Source organism: Pongo pygmaeus, chromosome 17 (assembly GCF_028885625.2).
Source record: "Pongo pygmaeus isolate AG05252 chromosome 17, NHGRI_mPonPyg2-v2.0_pri, whole genome shotgun sequence".
Taxonomy (NCBI): Eukaryota; Metazoa; Chordata; class Mammalia; order Primates; family Hominidae; genus Pongo; species Pongo pygmaeus.
The window spans coordinates 63,918,245-63,938,399 of NC_072390.2; the positions used below are offsets into that span (position 1 = coordinate 63,918,245).

The following is a 20,155-nucleotide window of genomic DNA, read 5'->3' on the forward strand; positions in this document are numbered from 1 at the left end:
AGCTTTGCTATTGGCATATGCACATTTGTGCCTGTTATGTCTTCCTGTTGAATTGTCCCTGTGATCATTATGAAGTATCCCCATTCACCTTTGGTTTTGTTTTGAAATCTGTATTATGTGACATTAGTAAAGCCATGTTATGATTACTGTTTGCATGGTATCTCTTTTTCTGATTTGCTTTCAACCTGTATTTTTATAGTTAAAGCATGTCCTTTGCAGACAGTATATAGTTGGGTCTTATTTTATCCATTCTGACAATTCTTGCTTTTTAATGAGTGTTTGGTCCATTAACATTCCATGTAATTATTGATATGGTTAGGTTTGCATCTGCCAATATTATATTTTGCTTTCTACTCAAATCCTCTATTGTTTTGTTCCTCCTTTCCTGCTTTGGGGAAAAAATTATTTGAATGTATTTAAGAATTCTAATTTTTCTGTTGGCTTTTGAGCTATTCATTTTTTTTATTACTTTTACAGTGGTTGCCCTAGAGATTACAATATACACTCTTAACTTTTCTCAGTCAACTTACAGATAATAATATACTACTTAGGGTGACCATAGTCAGTAATAACTGAATTGCATATTTTAAAATAACTTAAAGAGAATAACTGGATTGTCTGTAACTCAAAGCATAAATGCTTGAGGGGATGGATACCCCATTCTCCATGATGTGCTTATTTCACGTTGCATGCCTGTATCAAAACATCTCATCTACCCCATAAATATATATACCTATGCACCCACAAAAATTTAAAAAATATACATATACTACTTCATGTAAACTATACAACTCTCACAACCATACAGGGCCATATCCCTCCTCTCCTCTCCTATATACTATAGTTGTTATATATACATCCACATAGATTATAAATCCTAAAAGCCAATGTGATAATTTTGGTTATTCCCTTCTGGCTCTTTCCCTTCTGGGACTCTCTTCAGCATTTATGCTTTCCCGGCTTCTCTCCTGTGCTTTTCTAGGTCAGAAATATCAAGAGTTTCCTAGGTGAGGTGCTTGCCACCATGTCATTTAGGAATTTTAGTTTATTTAAAAATTAAAGAGAAAGAAGGGACGAAAGGGAGGGAGGGAAGAAGGCGAAGAGAATGAAAAATATAAATATGAATGTTATGTATTTACTTAGATATTTACTACTTCTTGTACATATTTTTCCTTCCTTTCTGAAAGCCTGAGTTTCCATCTGGCATCATTTTTGCTCAGCCTGAAGAACTTCCTTTAGCATTGTTCCATTCTCTTTGAGACTCTCTGACTTCTAATGGGAAGTGCAAGGTTAATTGAGTTGTTCCTGCATAAGGGAACTTGGTACTATGTTATACTTTGTTGTTTTTCTCTTGGTTTTTGTCATTGGCTTTCAACAGCTTTGATGCTAAAATGCCTTGACATGAGATTCTTTGTGTTTATTCTGTTTGGTGTCAGCATCTCATATCTACAACTGTCTGTCTTTTTTCCATTTGGCCCTAAAATTTTTAATTGTTTCTATTTCTCGGCTGAGATATCTCCTTTCTGTGCTGGAATGTTCATGCATTAAAAACATGTTTCATGCAAAGAAAAAAAATGAGGAAAGCCATAGTAGTTACTTCAAAATCTTTGTTGGTTCTAACATCTGGTTCGTCTTGGGGTAGAAAACTTGATTGCTGTGTGCAGAAAATGTGTTCCATTTTCTTGCTTCTGTGGATGTTGGGACATTTTGGGTTGTATCCTGAATAATATTAATGTTACATGGTAGAGATCCTTGTCTGGGCTAGAACTGAAAACTCTATATTTTGATCTTTTGTTTTTAGCCAGGCTGCTTAAAGTTTGTTCTGCAGATGTGTGGTTCAAGATTTAGTCAAAGATGTGGACTGGCAGAGTTTAAGGATTCCTTTCTCTGACTCTTTCTCTTCTGGGATTACTCCACTATTTTCAGAGTTTATGGATTCTCAACTTCTCTTTTCTGGTTTTCAGGCCAGAAAGGCTCTGCTACTTTTCCACATGGGCCCCATCTCTACTCTGTGTGCAGTGTGATGCTGTCACTGCAGTCAGCCCAAGGCTGAAAGTGTCAGGAAGTAGGTTTGTTATTTTCCATCCTCCAAGTGAAGAATGCACCCTCTTCATGAGAGTCTCTGCATCTGCTCACTCTTCTGTATCTTCAGAGCTGGTCTCAGTTCAGAGTTTTGGTTTCTAGCTGAGCTGCTATGATTCAGAGATGTAGACAGGCAGTTTGGGAATTCCCTTCCAGCTCTTTCCCTTCTAGGATTCTTCTACTCTCTTCAGCATTCATGCTTTCCCAGTTTCTCTTCTGCGATTTCCCAGGCCAGAAATATCAAGAGTCTTCCACGTGAGGTGCTTGCCACCATGCCACGAACTACATGGACTGTACTTGGTCCCAGGCTAAAAGCCATGGAAATAGAAATGTATGTATATAGCTTCCTGTTTCCTCTCCTCTAAATGAGCATAAACAGCCTGAAATGGTTTGCTTCTATTTATTCTCCAGTATCTTCAGGTAGTTGTGTTTCATATTATATGTTCAGACTTTACAGTTGTTTTCTGTAGGGTGTATTATCTGGTAGGGTCTTGATACCTAGAAGCAAAAACTTAATTCCCAAGCCAATTTTCAACCACGCTGCATTACTTTATTCAGCAATATTTAACAAGTAGCTATTCTGTGCAAGGTAGTGTATTATGTCAAGATGCTATGGGGTGACATAAACATAGAAAACACAACAATTAACTTAAAAATGAAATGAGATTAAAGTATATACATACATATTAATACACAAGGTAGCAGGAGATAAAAACAGTACAGAATGGTAAAGAAGAACTTGGAGAGAGGGTTTTGGCAATGCTTTTTGAAACATGGGTAGAATTTCAAAGAAAGACAGGAAGTGGCATATCCAAGGGCACAGAGGTAGAAAAATGCAAGTAATGCTCTGACAAGAGTACACAGTTCAGTGCGGATAAGAGTGGAAGGCTGATGAGACTGGCATGGCCACGAGTGTGAAAGACATAATGATAAGGTAAACCTATATTTAGGGGATGGTGAAGACGAAGGAGTAATCCCCGGTGTCTATCTAGAGGCAGTTGAGAAGCCAGAATAACTTCCTGTTTTAGATGGCATTTCCAGAAGCAAGAGGTAATCTTCTAGGAAGCAGAAAAGTATAAAGAATATATAGGACTACAGATACTGACACGCATCGACTGGATTGAAAAGTAAAAGGGATGACATCCTTTTTTGAGTATGTGGAAAAACAAGAACCCTCAAATACTTCTGATGGAAATATAAATTGACACAACCATTTTAGGTAGCAATTTGAATCTGAAATTGAACAGATGGGTATGTTCAATTTCAATACTGACAGAATACCACTGTCCATACAGCATTGTTTTTAGTATAAAGAAACACAATTGATTTTTGTACACTGATCTTTTATCCAGCAACTTTTGAAGCTCATTTATTGGTTCTATTAGTTGTGCTATGGACTCCATAAGATTTTCCAAAAACCGGATAATTTCACCTGAAAATGCAGTTTTTGTTGTTGTTGTTGCTGTTTTTAATATAAAGATGTAGTTTTGCTATGTTGCTCAGGAGTTCTCTAACTCCTGGCCTTAAGCCATCCTCCCACCTCAGCCTCCCAAAGTGTTGGGATTGCAGACGTGAGCCACTGTGCTTGACCAAACACAGACAGTTTTACTTATTCATTTTTTAATCTGTATACATTTGATTTCTTTATCTTGTTGTATGCTCTTCTAGGGCCTCAAGCACAATGCTGAATACACGTGCTGGGAGCTGACATTCTTGCTTTGTTCCTGATCAGTGGAAAAAAAATTTAGTCTTTCATCATTATGTGTGATGTTAGCTGTAGGTTTTTTCCAGGTGCCCATTGTCAGGAGAGGAATTTACCTTATACTCCTAGTTTTGTGAGAATTTTTATCATGAACAGATGTTAGGTTTTGTCTGTGTGTATTGTGAGGGTCAGCAAACATTTTCTATAAAGGGCCCAGTAATAAACATTTTAGGCTTTGTGAGCCATATGATCTTTGTCACAACTACTTGACTCGCTACTGTCGTGTGAAAGGAGACACAGACAATACATAAATAAGTGGGTGTAGCTGTGTTCCAAGAAAACTGTACTTACAAACATAGGTGGCAGGCAGGATTTGGCCTGTGGGTTGTGGTTTGTTGATTCTTGGTCTATTAAAATGATCATGTGGTTTGTCCTTTATTCTACTAGTATGGCATATTATACTATTTCAGTTATGGATATTAAACTAATTTTGTATTCCTGGGATAAATCTGACTTGGTTATGGTGTACAATCCTTTCTGTAGACTGCTGGTGTCAGTTTGCTAGTATTTTGTAATGGATTTTTTTGTGTCTCTGTTCATGAGAGATACTGATCTGTTCTTTTCTTGTGATGTCTTTGTCTGATTTTGTTATCAAGGTCAGACTGGCCTCCCTGAATGAGTTGGGTAGCATTCCTTTTTCTTACTCTAGTTTCTGAAAGAGTCTGTGTAGGATTCACATTATTTCTTTGCAAAAACTATTTACCAGTGAAGACATATGAGCCTGTGTTCTTCTTTATGGGAAGATTTTAATTACTAATTCATTAAAAAAATAGTGGTAGGTCTATCCAGTTTTTATATTTCTTTTTAAGTCAGTTTTAATAATTTGTATATTTCTAAGAATTGCTCATTTCATCTACAATGTTTAATTTGTTCATTTCAATTTGTTTCTAATATTGTATTCCTTTATATTTCATTTCTACAGGGTCAATAACGGTGCCCTTTTTTCATTCTTCACTTTGGTAATCTGTGTCTCCTCTTTTTTTCTTGCTCAGTCTATGTAAAGCCTTATCCATTTTATTGATCTTTTCAAAGAATCAGCTTTTAGTTTCACTGATATTATCTATTGTTTTCTGTTTTCTCTTCATTGATTTGTGCTCTGATCTTTATGATTTCTGCCCTTTTGCTTATTTGAGGTTTAATTTGCTTTTCTTTTTAGTTTCTTAAGGTAGAAGCTTAGATTATCTGATGTTTCTTTTATTCTAACGTAGGATTTAAAGTTATAAATTTTCTTGTAAGCACCACTTGAGCCGCATCTCACAAATTTTGATATGCTGTATTTTTATTTTCATTTAGTTCAAACTGTTTTTAAATTTTCCTTATGACCTATTAAAAGTATGCTGCTTAATTTCCAAATATTAGAAGGTTTTCCAAATACCTTTCTTTTGTTTATTTCTAATTTAATTATGTTGTAGTCAATAAACATATCTGTTTGATTTCAATCCTTTCAAATCTGAGACTTGTTTTGTGACCCAGCACGTGGTCTATCCTGGAGAGCGTTCCACGTGTACTTGAAAAGAATACGTATTCTGCTGCCATTGGGTAGAATGCTCTATAGATGTTAGTTAGATCATGTTGGTTGATAGTGCTGTTTAAACCTATATTCTTGCTGTCTTTCTATCTAGTTGTTCTATTATTGGGGCATTAGTCTCCAACTATTATTTTTGAATTATCTCTACTTCTTTTCAGTTCTGTCAAGTTTTGTTTCATTTATTTTGGGGAATTTTTTTAGTAGCTCAAAATTTGAAATAATCTAGATGTCCACCAATAGAATGGATAAACTGTGAACTATTTATACAATATAATACTAATACATCAGTGGATAGGAACAAATGTTGTCTAACAACATAAATGGCTCTCATCAACAAAATGTTGAGTGAAAGAAGAAAGTTGCAAAGGAAAATATAGTGCATGGTTCCATTTATGAAAAGGTCAGAATTGGAAACCACATTGTTTAGAAATATACACACAGATGGTAAAATTATGAAGACGATGACAGTTATCCCCAAAGTCAGGACAGTTTTTACTTCTAGAGGGTATATTGGGACCTCTGGGCTGTTGGCAATGACAATTTCTTGATATGAATAGCCATTATATGGATACTTACTTTGTAACTATTATTTTACAGTATACATCTATAGTTTATTTGTATATATGATCTCTCAATTTACACTGAAAAAAAAGAAGGGGGGTAGCTTTATTAGTAGATGAGACCTTGACTATGTTCTAGATACGATGTATGACCAAAAACAGGGAATTAATCTTATGACTCAATAAACTTCCGAAATTGGGTATAAAATATGTTCCTTCCAATCTCACTGTGAGACTACTGAGCAACAATATAATACCAAACCCACCTCAAGTTTAACTTATTTAACGCCAAAGAAAAGGTGACTTTAAGTGAACTATTTCATATTTTAAATCTAATAGGGTAATTTCTATTTGAAAGAACATGCTTTGATGCGCAAAGATCATTTCTAGACACAAATAGTCTACAACTTACCACTTTTAATGTTAGGGTTTTTAAAAATAGTGGATATTCTTCAAGTGGGGCAAGCAGAACATGCTGGGAGTGATTTTCACAATCCAGTAACTGACATTATATTAGTCAGAGATTAGGAAGTTCCCTGAAATACTGGTCCAACATTTGGACAAATCTAACAGAAGAGTCAAAATTGAGGCAGATCAATAAGGACAACTGGTTCTATTTTTTTTTTTTTTTGATGGAGCCTCACTCTGTCACCTAGGCTGGAGTGCAGTGGCATGATCTTAGCTCACTGCAACCTCTGCTGCCCGGGTTCAAGTGATTCTCCTGCCTTGGCCTCCCGAGTAGCTGGGATTATAGGCACCTGCCACCGCACCTAGCTAATTTTTGTATTTTTAGTAGAGACAGGGTTTCACCATCTTGGCCAGGCTGCTCTTGAACTTCTGACCTTGTGATCCACCCGCCTTGTCCTCCCAAAGTGCTGGGATTACAGGCGTGAGCCACTGCTCCCGGCAACTGGTTCTATTTTTTTAAGCACCACAGTTAGATTATCTTTTTAGGAAATTTTAGTTTGTGAATCACACATTTCTGACCAAAGAAAATTCTATCAAAACTAATAGCAGGGATTTCAAGGTAAAATCACACAGCTTAATGTTTCCTTTTCTACTGAAGAGTGCCAGCCTTTTCCACAGCTGCCCTTGCATTGTGAACTTGGGTCCTGCAGTCATTGGAAACCATGTGTCCTAGTCCATTTTCTGCTGCTCACAAGAGAATACCTGAAACTGGGTAATTATTTTAAGAAAGGAATTTCTTCCAGATATGGAGGCTTAGAAGTCCCAGATTGGGCTGCATCTGGTGGGGGTGTTCTTGCTGGTGGAGACCCTCTGCAGAGTCCCAAGGCAGCGCAGGGCATCACATTGGGAGGGGGCTAAATGTGCTAGCTCAGGCCTCTCTTTCTCCTCTTATAAAGCCACAAGTCCCCCTCCCATGATACCCATTAATCCATTAGCCATTACTCCATGAATGGATTAATCTATTCACAAGAGCAGAGCCCTCATGATCCAATCACACTTTAAAGGCCCCACCTCTCAATACTGCCGCACTGGGGAATTAAGTCTCAACATAAGTTTGGAGGGGACATTCAAACCACAGCACCATGGTCTGGAGAACTAGGTGCCATAGACTGAATGTGTTCCCCTAAAGTTAATATGTGGAATCCTAATCTCCAGTGTGATAGTATTTGGAGGTGAGGCTTTGGGGAAATAATTAGGGCATGAAGGTGGAGCCTCATGAAGGGGATTAGTGCCCTCAAAAGAGAGACTCCAGGACTGGGCGCGGTGGCTCTGTAATCCCAGCACTTTGGGAGGCTAAGGTGGGTGAATCACCTGAGGTCAGGAGTTCGAGAGCAGCCTGGCCAACATGGGAAAACCCCATCACTACTAAAAATACAAAAATTAGCCAGGCATGGTGGTGCATAGCTGTAATCCCAGCTACCTGGGAGACTGAGGTAGGAGAATTGCTTGAACCCAGGAGGTGGAGGTTGCAGTGAGGTGAGATCGTGCCACCGCACTCTAGCCTGGGTAACAGAGTGAAGCACGTGTCAAAAAAAAAAAAAAAATAAAAAATAAAATAAAAGAGACTCCAGAAAGCTCCCTTACCCCTTCTGCCACGTGGAAGATATAGCAGGAAGATGGCCATCTATAAATCAGGGAGCAGTCCCTTACCAGACACTAAATCTGCTGACATGTTGATCTTAGACTTCCCAGTTTCCAGAACTCTGAGAAACAAATTTCTGTTATTTACAAACTACCCAGTTTATGGTATTTTGTTATAGCAGCCTGAACAAACTAAAATACTGGGCAAGATTTATTTTGCTACCAAAAACATTAGATATTTATCACTTTTCAATTAAGTGTTTTAGTTTATGACTACATTCAAGATGCAATGATAATAAAGACTAAATTTTTCTACTCTAGGATTACAAAGTAAAAACTATGCTTAATTTGCTTATCCATTGCAAAGAAAAAAACTGCTTATAAACTGCTTACACATCTACCATATATTTAATTAAACAAAAATAATGTAAGACATTATAATGAATATCATGGGCTAGCCTGTTTATCAAGAATGATTAGTCAGAAAGTAAATATGACATTAAGCCATTGTATGTTTACTGCAATTTCAATATTATGTACAAGAAAGGCCTTTATAGCAGCATGATTTATAATCTTTTGGGTATATACCCAGTAATGGGATGGCTGGGTCAAATGGTATTTCTAGTTCTAGATCCTTGAGGAATCACCACACCGACTTCCACAATGGTTGAACTAGTTTACAGTCCCACCAACAGTGTAAAAGTGTTCCTATTTCTCCACATCCTCTCCAGCACCTGTTGTTTCCTGACTTTTTAATGATCGCCATTCTAACTGGTATGAGATGGTATCTCATTGTGGTTTTGATTTGCATTTCTCTGATGGCCAGTGATGATGAGCATTTTTTTATGTGTCTTTTGGCTGTATAAATGTCTTCTTTTGAGAAGTGTCTGTTCATATCCTGTGCCTGCTTTTTGATGGGGTTGTTTTTTTCTTGTAAATTTGTTTGAGTTCTTTGTAGATTCTGGATATTAGCCCTTTGTCAGATGAGTAGATTGCAAAAATTTTCTCCCATTCTGTAGGTTGCCTGTTCACTCTGATGGTAGTTTCTTTTGCTGTGCAGAAGCTCTTCAGTTTAATTAGATCCCATTTGTCAATTTTGGCTTTTGTTGCCATTGCTTTTGGTGTTTTAGACATGAAGTCCTTGCCCATGCCTATGTCCTGAATGGTATTGCCTAGGTTTTCTTCTCGGGTTTTTATGGTTTTAGGTCTAACATTTAAGTCTTTAATCCATCTTGAATTAATTTTTGTATAAGGTGTAAGGAAGGGATCCAGTTTCAGTTTTCTACATATGGCTAGCCAATTTTCCCAGCACCATTTATTAAATAGGGAATCCTTTCCCCATTTCACATCACACACGGGGGCCTGTTGTGGGATGGGGGGAGGGGGATGGGATAGCATTAGGAGATATACCTAATGTAAATGACGAGTTAATGGGTGCAGCACACCAACATGGCGCATGTTTACATATGTAGCAAAGCTGCACGTTGTGCACGTGTACCCTAGAACTTAAAGTATAATAATAAAAAAATAAAAAAAAGAAAGGCCTAACAGCCTTTCAGTACTCCATAAAGCAGCAATGGACATAACTTTCAAACATTTCAAAGGTTACTCTACAACACTGAGTACAGATATTGTCAAACTCAAGGACTTAATTTGGTGTATTATGTATGGTTTCAGTTACACAAATTGGTCTATTAAGCAAATGGGTAAGAGGAAGCAAAAATTTAGGATTTGAAAGAAGGAATAGCTGAAATTCATGGCTCAAAGGTAAGAGGGACTAAAATAATCTTGTCTGTCACCCAGGGTGGAGTACAGTGGTAGGATCAGGGCTCACTGCAGCCTCAATTTCCAGGGCCTAAGCGATCCTCCTGCCTTAGCCCCCTGAATAGTTGGGACTACAGGTGCGCACTACCACACCTGGCTAATATTTTAGGGGGGAGTTTTAGTAGAGATGAGGTCTCGTTATGTTTCCCAGGCTGGTCTCAAACTCCTGAGCTCAAGTGATCGTCCTGCCTCAGCCTCTCAAACCGCTGGGATTACAGGTATGAGTCACTGCACCTGGCTCCAGTGAACTCCTTAGCCTGTTTCCTCACTTGCAGAATGGAAATTATCCTTACACCTCATAGAATTGCTAGGGAGACTAAATGAGATCACCTATATAAAAATACCTACCAGAGCACCTGGTATAGAGCAAGTGCTCAATTAATGTTAACTGAATAGTAAACAACAAAGAAAAAGGAAGTTGAGTCAAAAGAGGGATACTTATGTCAGACTGAAAAGTATATGCAACATTTAAAAGGCCACAGACTTTATTAATGGAATTTTACTACTGTGTCTCATTTTAAAGTAATTCTCATCTTATATTTGGGTTACATGTAAAATATTTTCCACTTTAAAGGAATCTACTTTAAGGATCACAAAGTGAAAGTTCTCTGTCTTTTGTAGGGAAGTTGGAAAAAAACAGCTCCAAGCTTATCAAGGCCAACTGTTAATCCTAGCCATCATCTCCTTAGTTTTTGTGAGGGCAGGGAATTGAAGAAAACTGGTCCATACAGTAGTGGTTCCCAAATCTGGCAGGTTATCAGCACTGCTCAAAGAACTGTTTAACCAGACAGATTCCTGAGTTCATCACCAGTCTACTAGGTTAGAATCTCAGGTGGGATCCGGAACCTGCATATGAAAAGAGTGCTCCAGGTGACTGTTCATTAATTCTCACTCATAGGTGGGAATTGAACAATGAGAACACATGGACACAGGAAGGAGAACATCACACTCTGGGGACTGTTGTGGGGTGGGGGGAGGGGGGAGGGATAGCTTTAGGAGATATACCTAATGCTAAACGACGAGTTAATGGGTGCAGCACACCAGCATGGCACATGTATACATATGTAACTAACCTGCACATTGTGCACATGTACCCTAAAACTTAAAGTATAATAATAATAAAATTAAAAAAAAAAAAAAAAAGAGAATTCTCTTGAAATCCTCATTTTGATGGAGGGAGAATCAATGTGACCAGATTCCTTCTTAGATAACCCCAATACAGAAGAGATTCTAGTATCAACATTATGGGTGTTCTATTGTGCTTTCTATAGTCCTTGTCCTACAAAATGACTCTGGAGGGATTCAACTGAGGGACTGGCCTTGGCTAAGATTTCCCATTTGTTTCCTTCCCAATATGTAGAACTGGTGACTTGGAAAGCTGTAGCAACATCCTGCAAATTTGTGTGTGTGCATGTGTGCATGTGAGACCATGGAGTTCATAACATAAAATTTCTCATATGAGGATTAAATGGTCCTAAGAATCAGGTATTACATTATTCTAGCAGTTTCTGGAGCCACTTATGAGCCTGTGTTTACTATTCCATGGGAGGCAGAAGTAACTTATAAGACTTGATCTTTGTCTTTATTGGACAAGAAACTCAAGGAGAGTCAGAATGGGAGGGAGAGCCACTGTGATTGTTGAATTCTGCAGAGATCATTTTGGGCCTGGTGGAATGGCAGAAATGTCATCTCTCCTTTGAGGATAGAAGCCCAGCACAGAGCTATCCCCTTTATGCTGAATGCTTCCTAGCTCCCATCCCACAGCAAAAAGGTAACAATATGTCAGGAAAGAGAGAAAACGATTTTTTAAAAGTCTAAAGTGATAAAAATAAAAACAGGAGAAAAAAGTCAAATGACATCATTTGTACAATTAAAGTAGCTATAAGCTAGCAGCAGATTTAGTCTGAAGAAGAGGCTTTGCTGTTGGGCTGGTGGACGGTGTCAGGCACTCGGTCTCCTCGACTTTCTGTCAGGCCCTGAACACACACATGCTCTACATGGATCAGGGAAAGTAGAGAGAATGAACCAGAAAAAGCAAACAGTGGCTCTTTATTGGACTCTCATAGAGCCTGACAGGCCCTCCATGCTCTTCACCCTCTGAGAAAGGTTCAGAAATAGGAAAAAATGAGATCACTTGAAAAATTTATCCTAGTACCATAAATCAGAATATTTTACTCTGCTTGAACTATGAAATCACTGCAGGTGACAGTCAAGAAGAGAACCCCTGAGAAACTATTAAAAATTTAGTAAGGCCAATTTACATAAGAATTAGCTTATTGATGAGAACTACTAAAATGGAGGTCTTCACAGTAGGGTTTTGTAGCTATAAGAATGCATAAATGTGGAATAATGTAGACTTTTAAAAAGCAACTATTCCAACAAAGTGACCAAGACCTCCAGTCTTAACCGAGCTTCTTTATAATATTTTGGAATAAAAGCTGACCTTTTAAGAGTCTATGGAGAGCTGTTCTTCAAAGAATGTTTTCTTGAAGTGGCATTTTATGGTCAACAGGCCCATTGTTCGTTGGTATCCCTCTCTTTCTCATTTCCTCCCTCCCTCCCATTCAGCAAATATTAAAGTGCCCAGTATGTGCCAGGTACATTTCAGATACTCCAGTGAACAAAATATGAAGACCCCTGGCCTCCTGGAGCTTACATTATCTAGGAGGATAATAATAAATAATTATACAGTATGCTAGATGACAATGCTGCAGAAAAAGAAAACATACAGTAGGATTGGGGGACTGGGAGTGCAGAAATGTTAACTGGAAGGTCGGGCAGGCATGATGGAGAGAGTGATTTCATTTGCTCACGAGAGTAAAGACTTGAAGGAGATGCAGGAATGAGGCCAGCAGATATCTGGAGCAGGGAGAGTGATCTAGGCAAGGCTCTAAGAGTGGAGAGGGCTGGTGTGTTTGGAGCAATTATCTAGTGCTGTGCTTCTCAAACTGGAGCAGGCATCAGTTCACACAGGGGCTGATGTTACGCACTGACTGCCCCAGCCCCACAGATTCTAATTCCATAGGTCTGGGGTAGGGCCAGAGAACCTCCATTTCTAGCAAGTTCCTAGGGGATGCTGATGCTGCTATGAGGATCACACTTTGAAAAACAATGATTTGATATTTATTTATTTATTTATTTATTTATTTTGAGATGGAGTCTCGCTCTGTCCCCTAGGCTGGAGTGCAGTGGCACGATCTCGGTTTCATCACGTTGGTTAGGCTGGTCTCGAACTCCTGACCTCGTGATCTGCCCGCCTCCAGCTCCCAAAGTGCTGGGATTACAGGTGTGAGCCACCACACCCAGCCTTGATACATTATTTTTAAAACTCTCTGAGTTACTAAATAATAGTGGATCATTAAATCAATTTAATGGGTCTGACTAACAATTTTAAAAAAAGAAACAGAATAGGCAATATCGGGGCCCATCACATTTAATGAGGTTAAGTACTGTTTTATCAAACTTTCATTTCAGTTGTATATAAATGTGTGAATTGTATCATGATGTTAAATGTATTTTTTGCTGTGGGTGGCAGTCTAAAGAGTTTGAAAGCCACTAATTACTTTATTGTACCATTAAATAATACAAGCCACATTAATACAGCAGAGAGAATTAGGGGAGTCCTATTGTTCCAGTTGGACACTAAGCTGAACTTGCCTTGGGCCTTCTCTTGTACTCACACACGGATTTCTCCATCTGGATTTCTCTTTCATCCCAGCTTTATGGAAATCTTACCATCCCTTTAAGACAGAGAAGGTCAAGTCCAGGTTTCTCTTAAACGTTCCCTGACTAGTTCTTCCCAGCAGTGTCTCCATTCCTTCTTCCAGAACTTAACTTCTACACCATTCATTTGACATTTAGCATAAAGTGCCATGCTCTATTCAGCTCTGCAATGCAAGGGGGTGCCTTTCTCTCCTGAAAGGTGATACATTTTTCTGAGGGCAGAGGTGGTGTCTTACATACTTCTGTTTCCCCAATGTCCTAGCAATGTTGTGGTCAAAGTGGGGGTAAAATAACGAGCTGCAGTAGGAAGAAACAAACCACATTTATAAGAGATGCTTTGCTTGTATATTACAGATGATATCGGTGATGATGATGATGATGCAAATTAATGTAAAGGAACAGGTGGGTGCATACATCCTGAGAAGCAAATCTGGGGACAGAAGGAGAAGGGTGGTAGAAGGAGAAGGGCCAAATACAGGAAAACCAACTAGCAGGGAAAGCTTAGTGGTAAGAGACCCTTAGTCTTCCACCGGAGAGCCTGGGCTGAGGGGTCCTTGGGACAGCAAGCCATGGAGAAAAGCCTCACTCTTCACTGGGAGTCCCTCCTTTAATGTTCTGCACTAATGCTGTGCAATGAATAAGGAGAGTTGAAGGACCAAAGGAGAAATCAAGATTTTGGCTGAGAAGAAGGAGAGAAATAGGAATCCAGAGGCAGAGTGGAGAAGTTAATTTACCCCACGAATATGTATTGAATGAGATGGGTGTGCTGGGGGATGGTTTTGCTATAATGGAGGGACATACGTGCGCCATAGGAATGTGGAGAAAACCACCGAGTGTGCGTGGGTGAATCAGAGTGGGCTTCATAGAAAGTGGGGAGCATGATCGGCTCACCTGACAGACAAGCCATGAATCTGTGAGAACCCAGAAGCTGCATGCACAAAGGCCTGGCATGCAAGGACTCTGTCCACCTGGCGATCAGCCAGCGGCTGACAGTGTTGGAGCACAGGATCCGTAGGAGGAAAAAGAACACAACTTAAGTCAGGAGCTAGGCCATGAAGTGCCTTGCGTGCTGGATCAGAGCAGGGTATAAGGATGGCAACAGGGCTAAGGACACCTGGGGAGGAAGAAAGATGCGGAAGTGGAGACTCCAATTAGGAGTTTATAGCAACAGACTGTGGGGGAAATGTGGAGCAGCCACATGGGAGGGTGGCAATGTGGAGGGAAAGGAATGACTCGAGAAATGAGAATTTCTAGGGTTTGGGATCTAACAGTACTTTTGTGTTAGAGGGAGGATGCTGGCTATTCATATTTCCACAGGTAGAGATACACAAGGAGTGTGGATGTGTGGGGAGGCAGAAGAGAGTGACTGTGGACACACAGGGGTTGTTCCTGTGGGACCCCGAAGGGCCCTCCCAGTACGGCACTCAGGAATCTGCTCTGGGGATAGAGAACTGACAAAGAAACAAAAGATGCTTAGGGTGAGATAGGGAAGAGACCCCCAAATAGGAGCAAGGGGAAAGGTTTTAAGCAAGTCAGTTAATGTGATTTTTTATATTTTTCTTTATGCAACTAAAAACAACCATGAAAGTATTCTAAAAAGTGGATATAAAATAAAGGCTTTAAAAATCATTTAGTGTGAAACTGGTAATTACTTTTAATTCCTATGACTTATCAAGTGTCTTGAGTAAATGAAAAGTTTGGTTATTGTCAATAACATATTATTCCATACTTTCTTATTTACACTAAAAGGTAAGTTATCTTCTGGTTAATTCCCCTTGAAAAGCACTACCTAGTTTTCAAACACTAAACACAGTAAAATTCTTAATCCTCAAATGACATAGATAATTCACTAAACTGAAGAAAAGAGGGGACTTGAGAGCCCAACATAATAAAATCTGAGGTGGCAGTGGTATGAGAACACGCACGGATCTGGATGAATTCTGACCCATCACCATGACATTCAAATTGCTCCACAGTAAGCAAAACGCGAGCCAGGAACATGCCCTGTTGTGGATACAGACAGTGAGAGCTTTGAGCTGCGGCTTCTAAGTCGGCTCCCAGAGGACATACTAACTTTATTTATTTCCTTCCAAACCCTAAAGGAGAAATAAGTGACTCAGGATTTCAGAGCCTGTTCTTTAGGTCTCTGTTTAAGCAGGAGGCTCCGGAAAAAATAATTACCTGGTATTGCCTTTCCCAGACTTCACAGAATACCAGTAAGAAGAAAATGTTTAGAATGATATTAATACTATTTACTCTGAACAGCCAAGTTGTTTAACTATATAGACAGATTTATCCAAAGAGTATGTATTCCCACATAGGATATTACACAAATATTTTAGAAGGCTATGTCAAATAATATTTGATTGAAAAATATTTTATTTGGTTGGAAGTCAATTACTCTTCCATGGGCTTCCAGATCTTACTGTTTACTTGCCCAAAATTGGAAGAATACTACTTCTACAAAGTTGGCTTCAATTCTACAATGCAAGGGAAACTTCTAAAACTTTTGGTTCATCGGCTTCAGCTGACATTAGCTGGTGAATTTTTCATGAGTAAGGGGCGCTGTGATCCTCTTAACAACCCAGAAGGTAGTAGTAAAGAATTCTGAGTTTCTAAGTGTTTAATTTATATATTTTAAGAAACAACAAATCAATTAGTAGGTATTATTCCACATTTTCATAGAGGGCTTATTAAGACAGCATTTCCAATTTGAAACCAACTTTTACATCAATATCATGTATGAAACTATTATTACATACCCGACAATTATTTTATCAGTATATATTAGTAAACTACTCCAAAGACTATAATGTGCTTTCACGTAGTATAATGTAAACATTATTCAACACAGCTTGAATTTTCAATCAACTTTAGATACTGTGGTATTCTGTGAATCAAACTCTAGAGGTTTTAAGTGATTCATTTTATTATAAACACTCAATCCAAAAAGATGATTAAAATAATTGAGATAAGGCTTGATTGTAAGGATAAACAGCCTTTTATTTCTAGTAACATCTGTGGTAATAATATGCTATCATTTAAACCAACTAGGATGACTCACCATCTGTGGGTAAATGTAATTTTAGTAAATGTAATCTTTTCTAGTACCGGTGATAGTTTTTTTTTTTTTAAACTGAATCATCCATCCTCTATCCTTTTGCAACCATGAAGTGAGATGGCAAGCTGAGGTCAGGAGTACAACTTCTTGCTATGTTCCAGAACCAAATTAACTGGCCCTCTTAAGAAATTTATCCATGACCTTGGCCTTAATAGGATCTTGCTCTAAATCAGAGTCAACTTGCCTGGGACCCACCATAGATCAATTATTTTCTCTATTTAGCCATAATTCTGAAAAACGAAAAGAGTTACATTTTTGTTTATATGTCACTGTCTCAAATATAAATGACATTTTATTTTTGAACATAGTATAATAAATGAACAAATATTAACATTCTAGCACTTAGCCTGCACACTGTAATTCATTTTGCTTTAGGGTAAGTATCACAGTGAATTATAAGATTAACCTTCCCCAGACTCCACTGCAGTGTTCTTTTTTGGCAGCCTCGAGATTTCTACTTTGTTCTTGACTGAGTTTACACACCAAGATCCATCACTTCCTGGGAGTAGCCACTTTAATCTTCATGGATTTTTTTGTACTGGTTCACATGGTATAGTATACATAAATTTGAAATAGTTCAAAAAAATCCCACAAAAATACCCCCAAACCAACCAACAAACCAAGGTCTTACTTTATGTAAAAATGGAAACAATATGAATTCTCTATATTTAAAAAAATTATCTGGAATAGGAACACATCCAAGCTGGAGGGCCCAGTGAACTGTAACCTGTTTTTATGCTGTTACCACATGGTGGTGCCACTTTGGCTGATAAACAGAACATTTGCCATCTTTGCTCAGTACCGTGTGAATCTCACTGTTGTTTATGTACAGTGGAACTTCAGTAAGTGATTATGATGACTAATGTGCTGTTATTTTACAAACTCTGTTATTATAATTGAAAATATTTTTATATCCTACAACAATATCTCTCAAGCATTCATTAAGCAGTGGTTCTAGTGATAGTGCTGAAAAACACAGCCCCCAAAAACAGTAACACTGGAACAGACGTGAGTTGTGACAAAACACTATGAAGGCCAAATATCCACTATGACCTCCTGTGTTGGTAATTTAGGTGAAAGCACTCTAAAAAATTAGAGCTAATGAAGAAAAAATTAAAAAGAACAGTAAAGTAAAAGTAAGCTGCAATGCTGTACATTCATGCATTCCCCAAAGGATCTTCTTTACATCTTTTTCTTATGGGATAATTAGTCTTGAAGTATGAGTTTGATATTGTGAGACTGCTTCAGGAGTACATCTATCAAACAGATGTAAATGCCTTCTTCAAATGCAGCATTTCCCCCACCTTCTCCACGAAGTGCATCTCTTTCCACTATTACATCCCAGGCACACAGTAAACAGTGCAGCAATTATGAACGTGGGCTCTGGAGCTAGACTTCCTGGGTTTCAATCTCCAGGCTCCATCATTTTCCAGTTGTATGGCTTTGGCTAAGTTTCTTAACCTCACTGTACATTAGTTTCCTCATCTGAAAAATTAGGATGATACCACTACCCACCTTAAAGGGCTGTGGTAGGGACCGAATGAGCTTGATATAACACATTTAGAACCTGTGTGGCACTGAGTCACACTATGGAAATATTAGCTACTGTTGTGATCATCTTCATCACCACCTTCCCATCAACTCTTGATGATACTTTTAAGGCCGAATTTGTTTTACTGGGTTAAAAAAATAAGGTGTCCTTTTATTTACAGTATATGAATTATAGTGCATGCCACGGTTACCTGTAGGATATGCAGTGGCATGAAAGTATTAATGCTTCTTTTGAAAAGCTGTCAGAAACCTTTGTCACAGTTCTGAGGTGCCCTTCTAGTCTATATACTGGGTAAGCAGCACGATTCTGGATAGGGTCTGCTAAGACACTAACATTTACATCAAGGGACACGGCAGTGTCAAGTGGACATTTCTTTAGCCTTCTTACCTTCAGTCTGTCTTTGGGCAGTGCAACGACGCCTTGCTTAATGATTTCCAGGACCCGTTCCACTGACAGCTCAGCTCCAGCTTGCAGCAACCTTGAGCTAAAGAAGGTGATCACCTGTAATGTAAAATGTTATTTTTTAAACAAGAAGAGGTATGAGATGTATTTTTAGTAGCCGCCTTTCTCACATGGTAGTCAAACTATCATGATTCCATTCCTACAGTGACCTGGCTTTTAATTCACTAGCTCTCCGAAACGCAGTTTGCTCTCCGTTGGGTTTGATAGCCGAATCAGAGGCAATCCCTCAACATCCAGGGCTGATTATTCATTCTGTGAATTAAGTAGCCTCCTGAATTCTACTCTTGCTTGTGCTGCCTGACCTTGCATTTATATTTCATTTATAGAGCAGTATCCAACAGAAAGTGGGGAGAGAAAGCTAAACCCTAAAGCCTATCACTTTTGAAGCTTAATATTAGCTCTCTCTCTCAAAAGGGTTTAACAGGAAAGAATTTGAAACTAATGGCTAAAATGATGTTTTGGGGATTATCTATGAATTTAGCCACATTTCCCTTATCATGATAACCAGGGATAACAAATAGCAACCTATAATTACTTTTGCTTCATGTTATAGCACAGCCCAAAGTATGCAGCAAGATATTAACACAGTAGCATTCTGGAAATACACTGTCCCTAAATATTTGTCACTAAAAAATGAAAACAAAACATCATTTTTCAGCAAATTATTTTTAAAACCACAATGTTCATAAATCAAGAAGACTGCAGATCCCTTTTTAAATTCAAGAGAATAACATTTAGGTGTTTATAGTCAGACATGCAAAAATATAAAACATTATTGTTTTTGTAAAGTTGAGCATTACCTTTTATGTCTTCTATTTTATAGGTAAAATATATTAAGTTACAAACAACCCTTCACAAATGTTTTTATGCATTTTCTTTCAGAATTACTCTCCTAAATGCTAATTGTTTAAGAGTACGATAACTTTTCTCTTACCCATTCTAGTGGAAAGTACACTATATTACATAAATGCCACTAAATGCATTTGTTCTGGAAGGTAAAGAGACTTAGCTGGCGCCACAGCCATTAACAAGCATGTGCCTCATAACTCTGTGGCAATGAGTGAGAACAAAGGCAGCTCATGGCTGGTGACACTGCTTGTGATTCCAGATAAACCATTTCTTTATCTCAAGCAGTTTGCTGGCACCACCAGCTACTTTGCAAGTTGCTTATTTTGTCCACAAGTTGGTTTTTCGGTATGTGCCTGTGGGCCTTGTTCTTCCCCATGTCGGATTTTAAGTTCTTTTTGAGTTTCTAGGATTAATATTTTGTTCACAGAGTTTAGACACAGCAGGTCCAAAAATTGATTTTTATAATATAGTGAATATTTGAAGAAAGACACAACACAGATAGCAAAACATATTGTAATAGATTAAAAATATGCAACAATGAATACACAAAATAAATGCTTTCCTTTTGTGTAAATATCTTCACAGGTTGTAAACTGAGCATAGTTTTTCTGAGAAAAGAATTGGTTAATCATATGAAATGCCA

At 38.3% G+C, this 20,155-nt stretch overlaps 1 protein-coding gene across 6 annotated transcripts in view; it reads right to left on the bottom strand.

The window, feature by feature from the left end:
* The window catches only part of DYM (dymeclin), a 417,244-nt gene that overhangs the window by 34,758 nt on the left and 362,331 nt on the right, over window positions 1-20,155 (bottom strand). For 5 of the 6 annotated variants that reach the window (XM_054460676.2, XM_063653666.1, XM_054460679.2 and 2 more), the window contains one exon: window positions 18,589-18,702. In XM_054460676.2, coding sequence (XP_054316651.1) covers window positions 18,589-18,702 — 114 coding nt within the window. Of the gene's footprint in view, window positions 1-8,439; window positions 18,703-20,155 lie in introns of those variants that run through there. The other variant, XM_063653664.1, reaches the window with a different exon arrangement.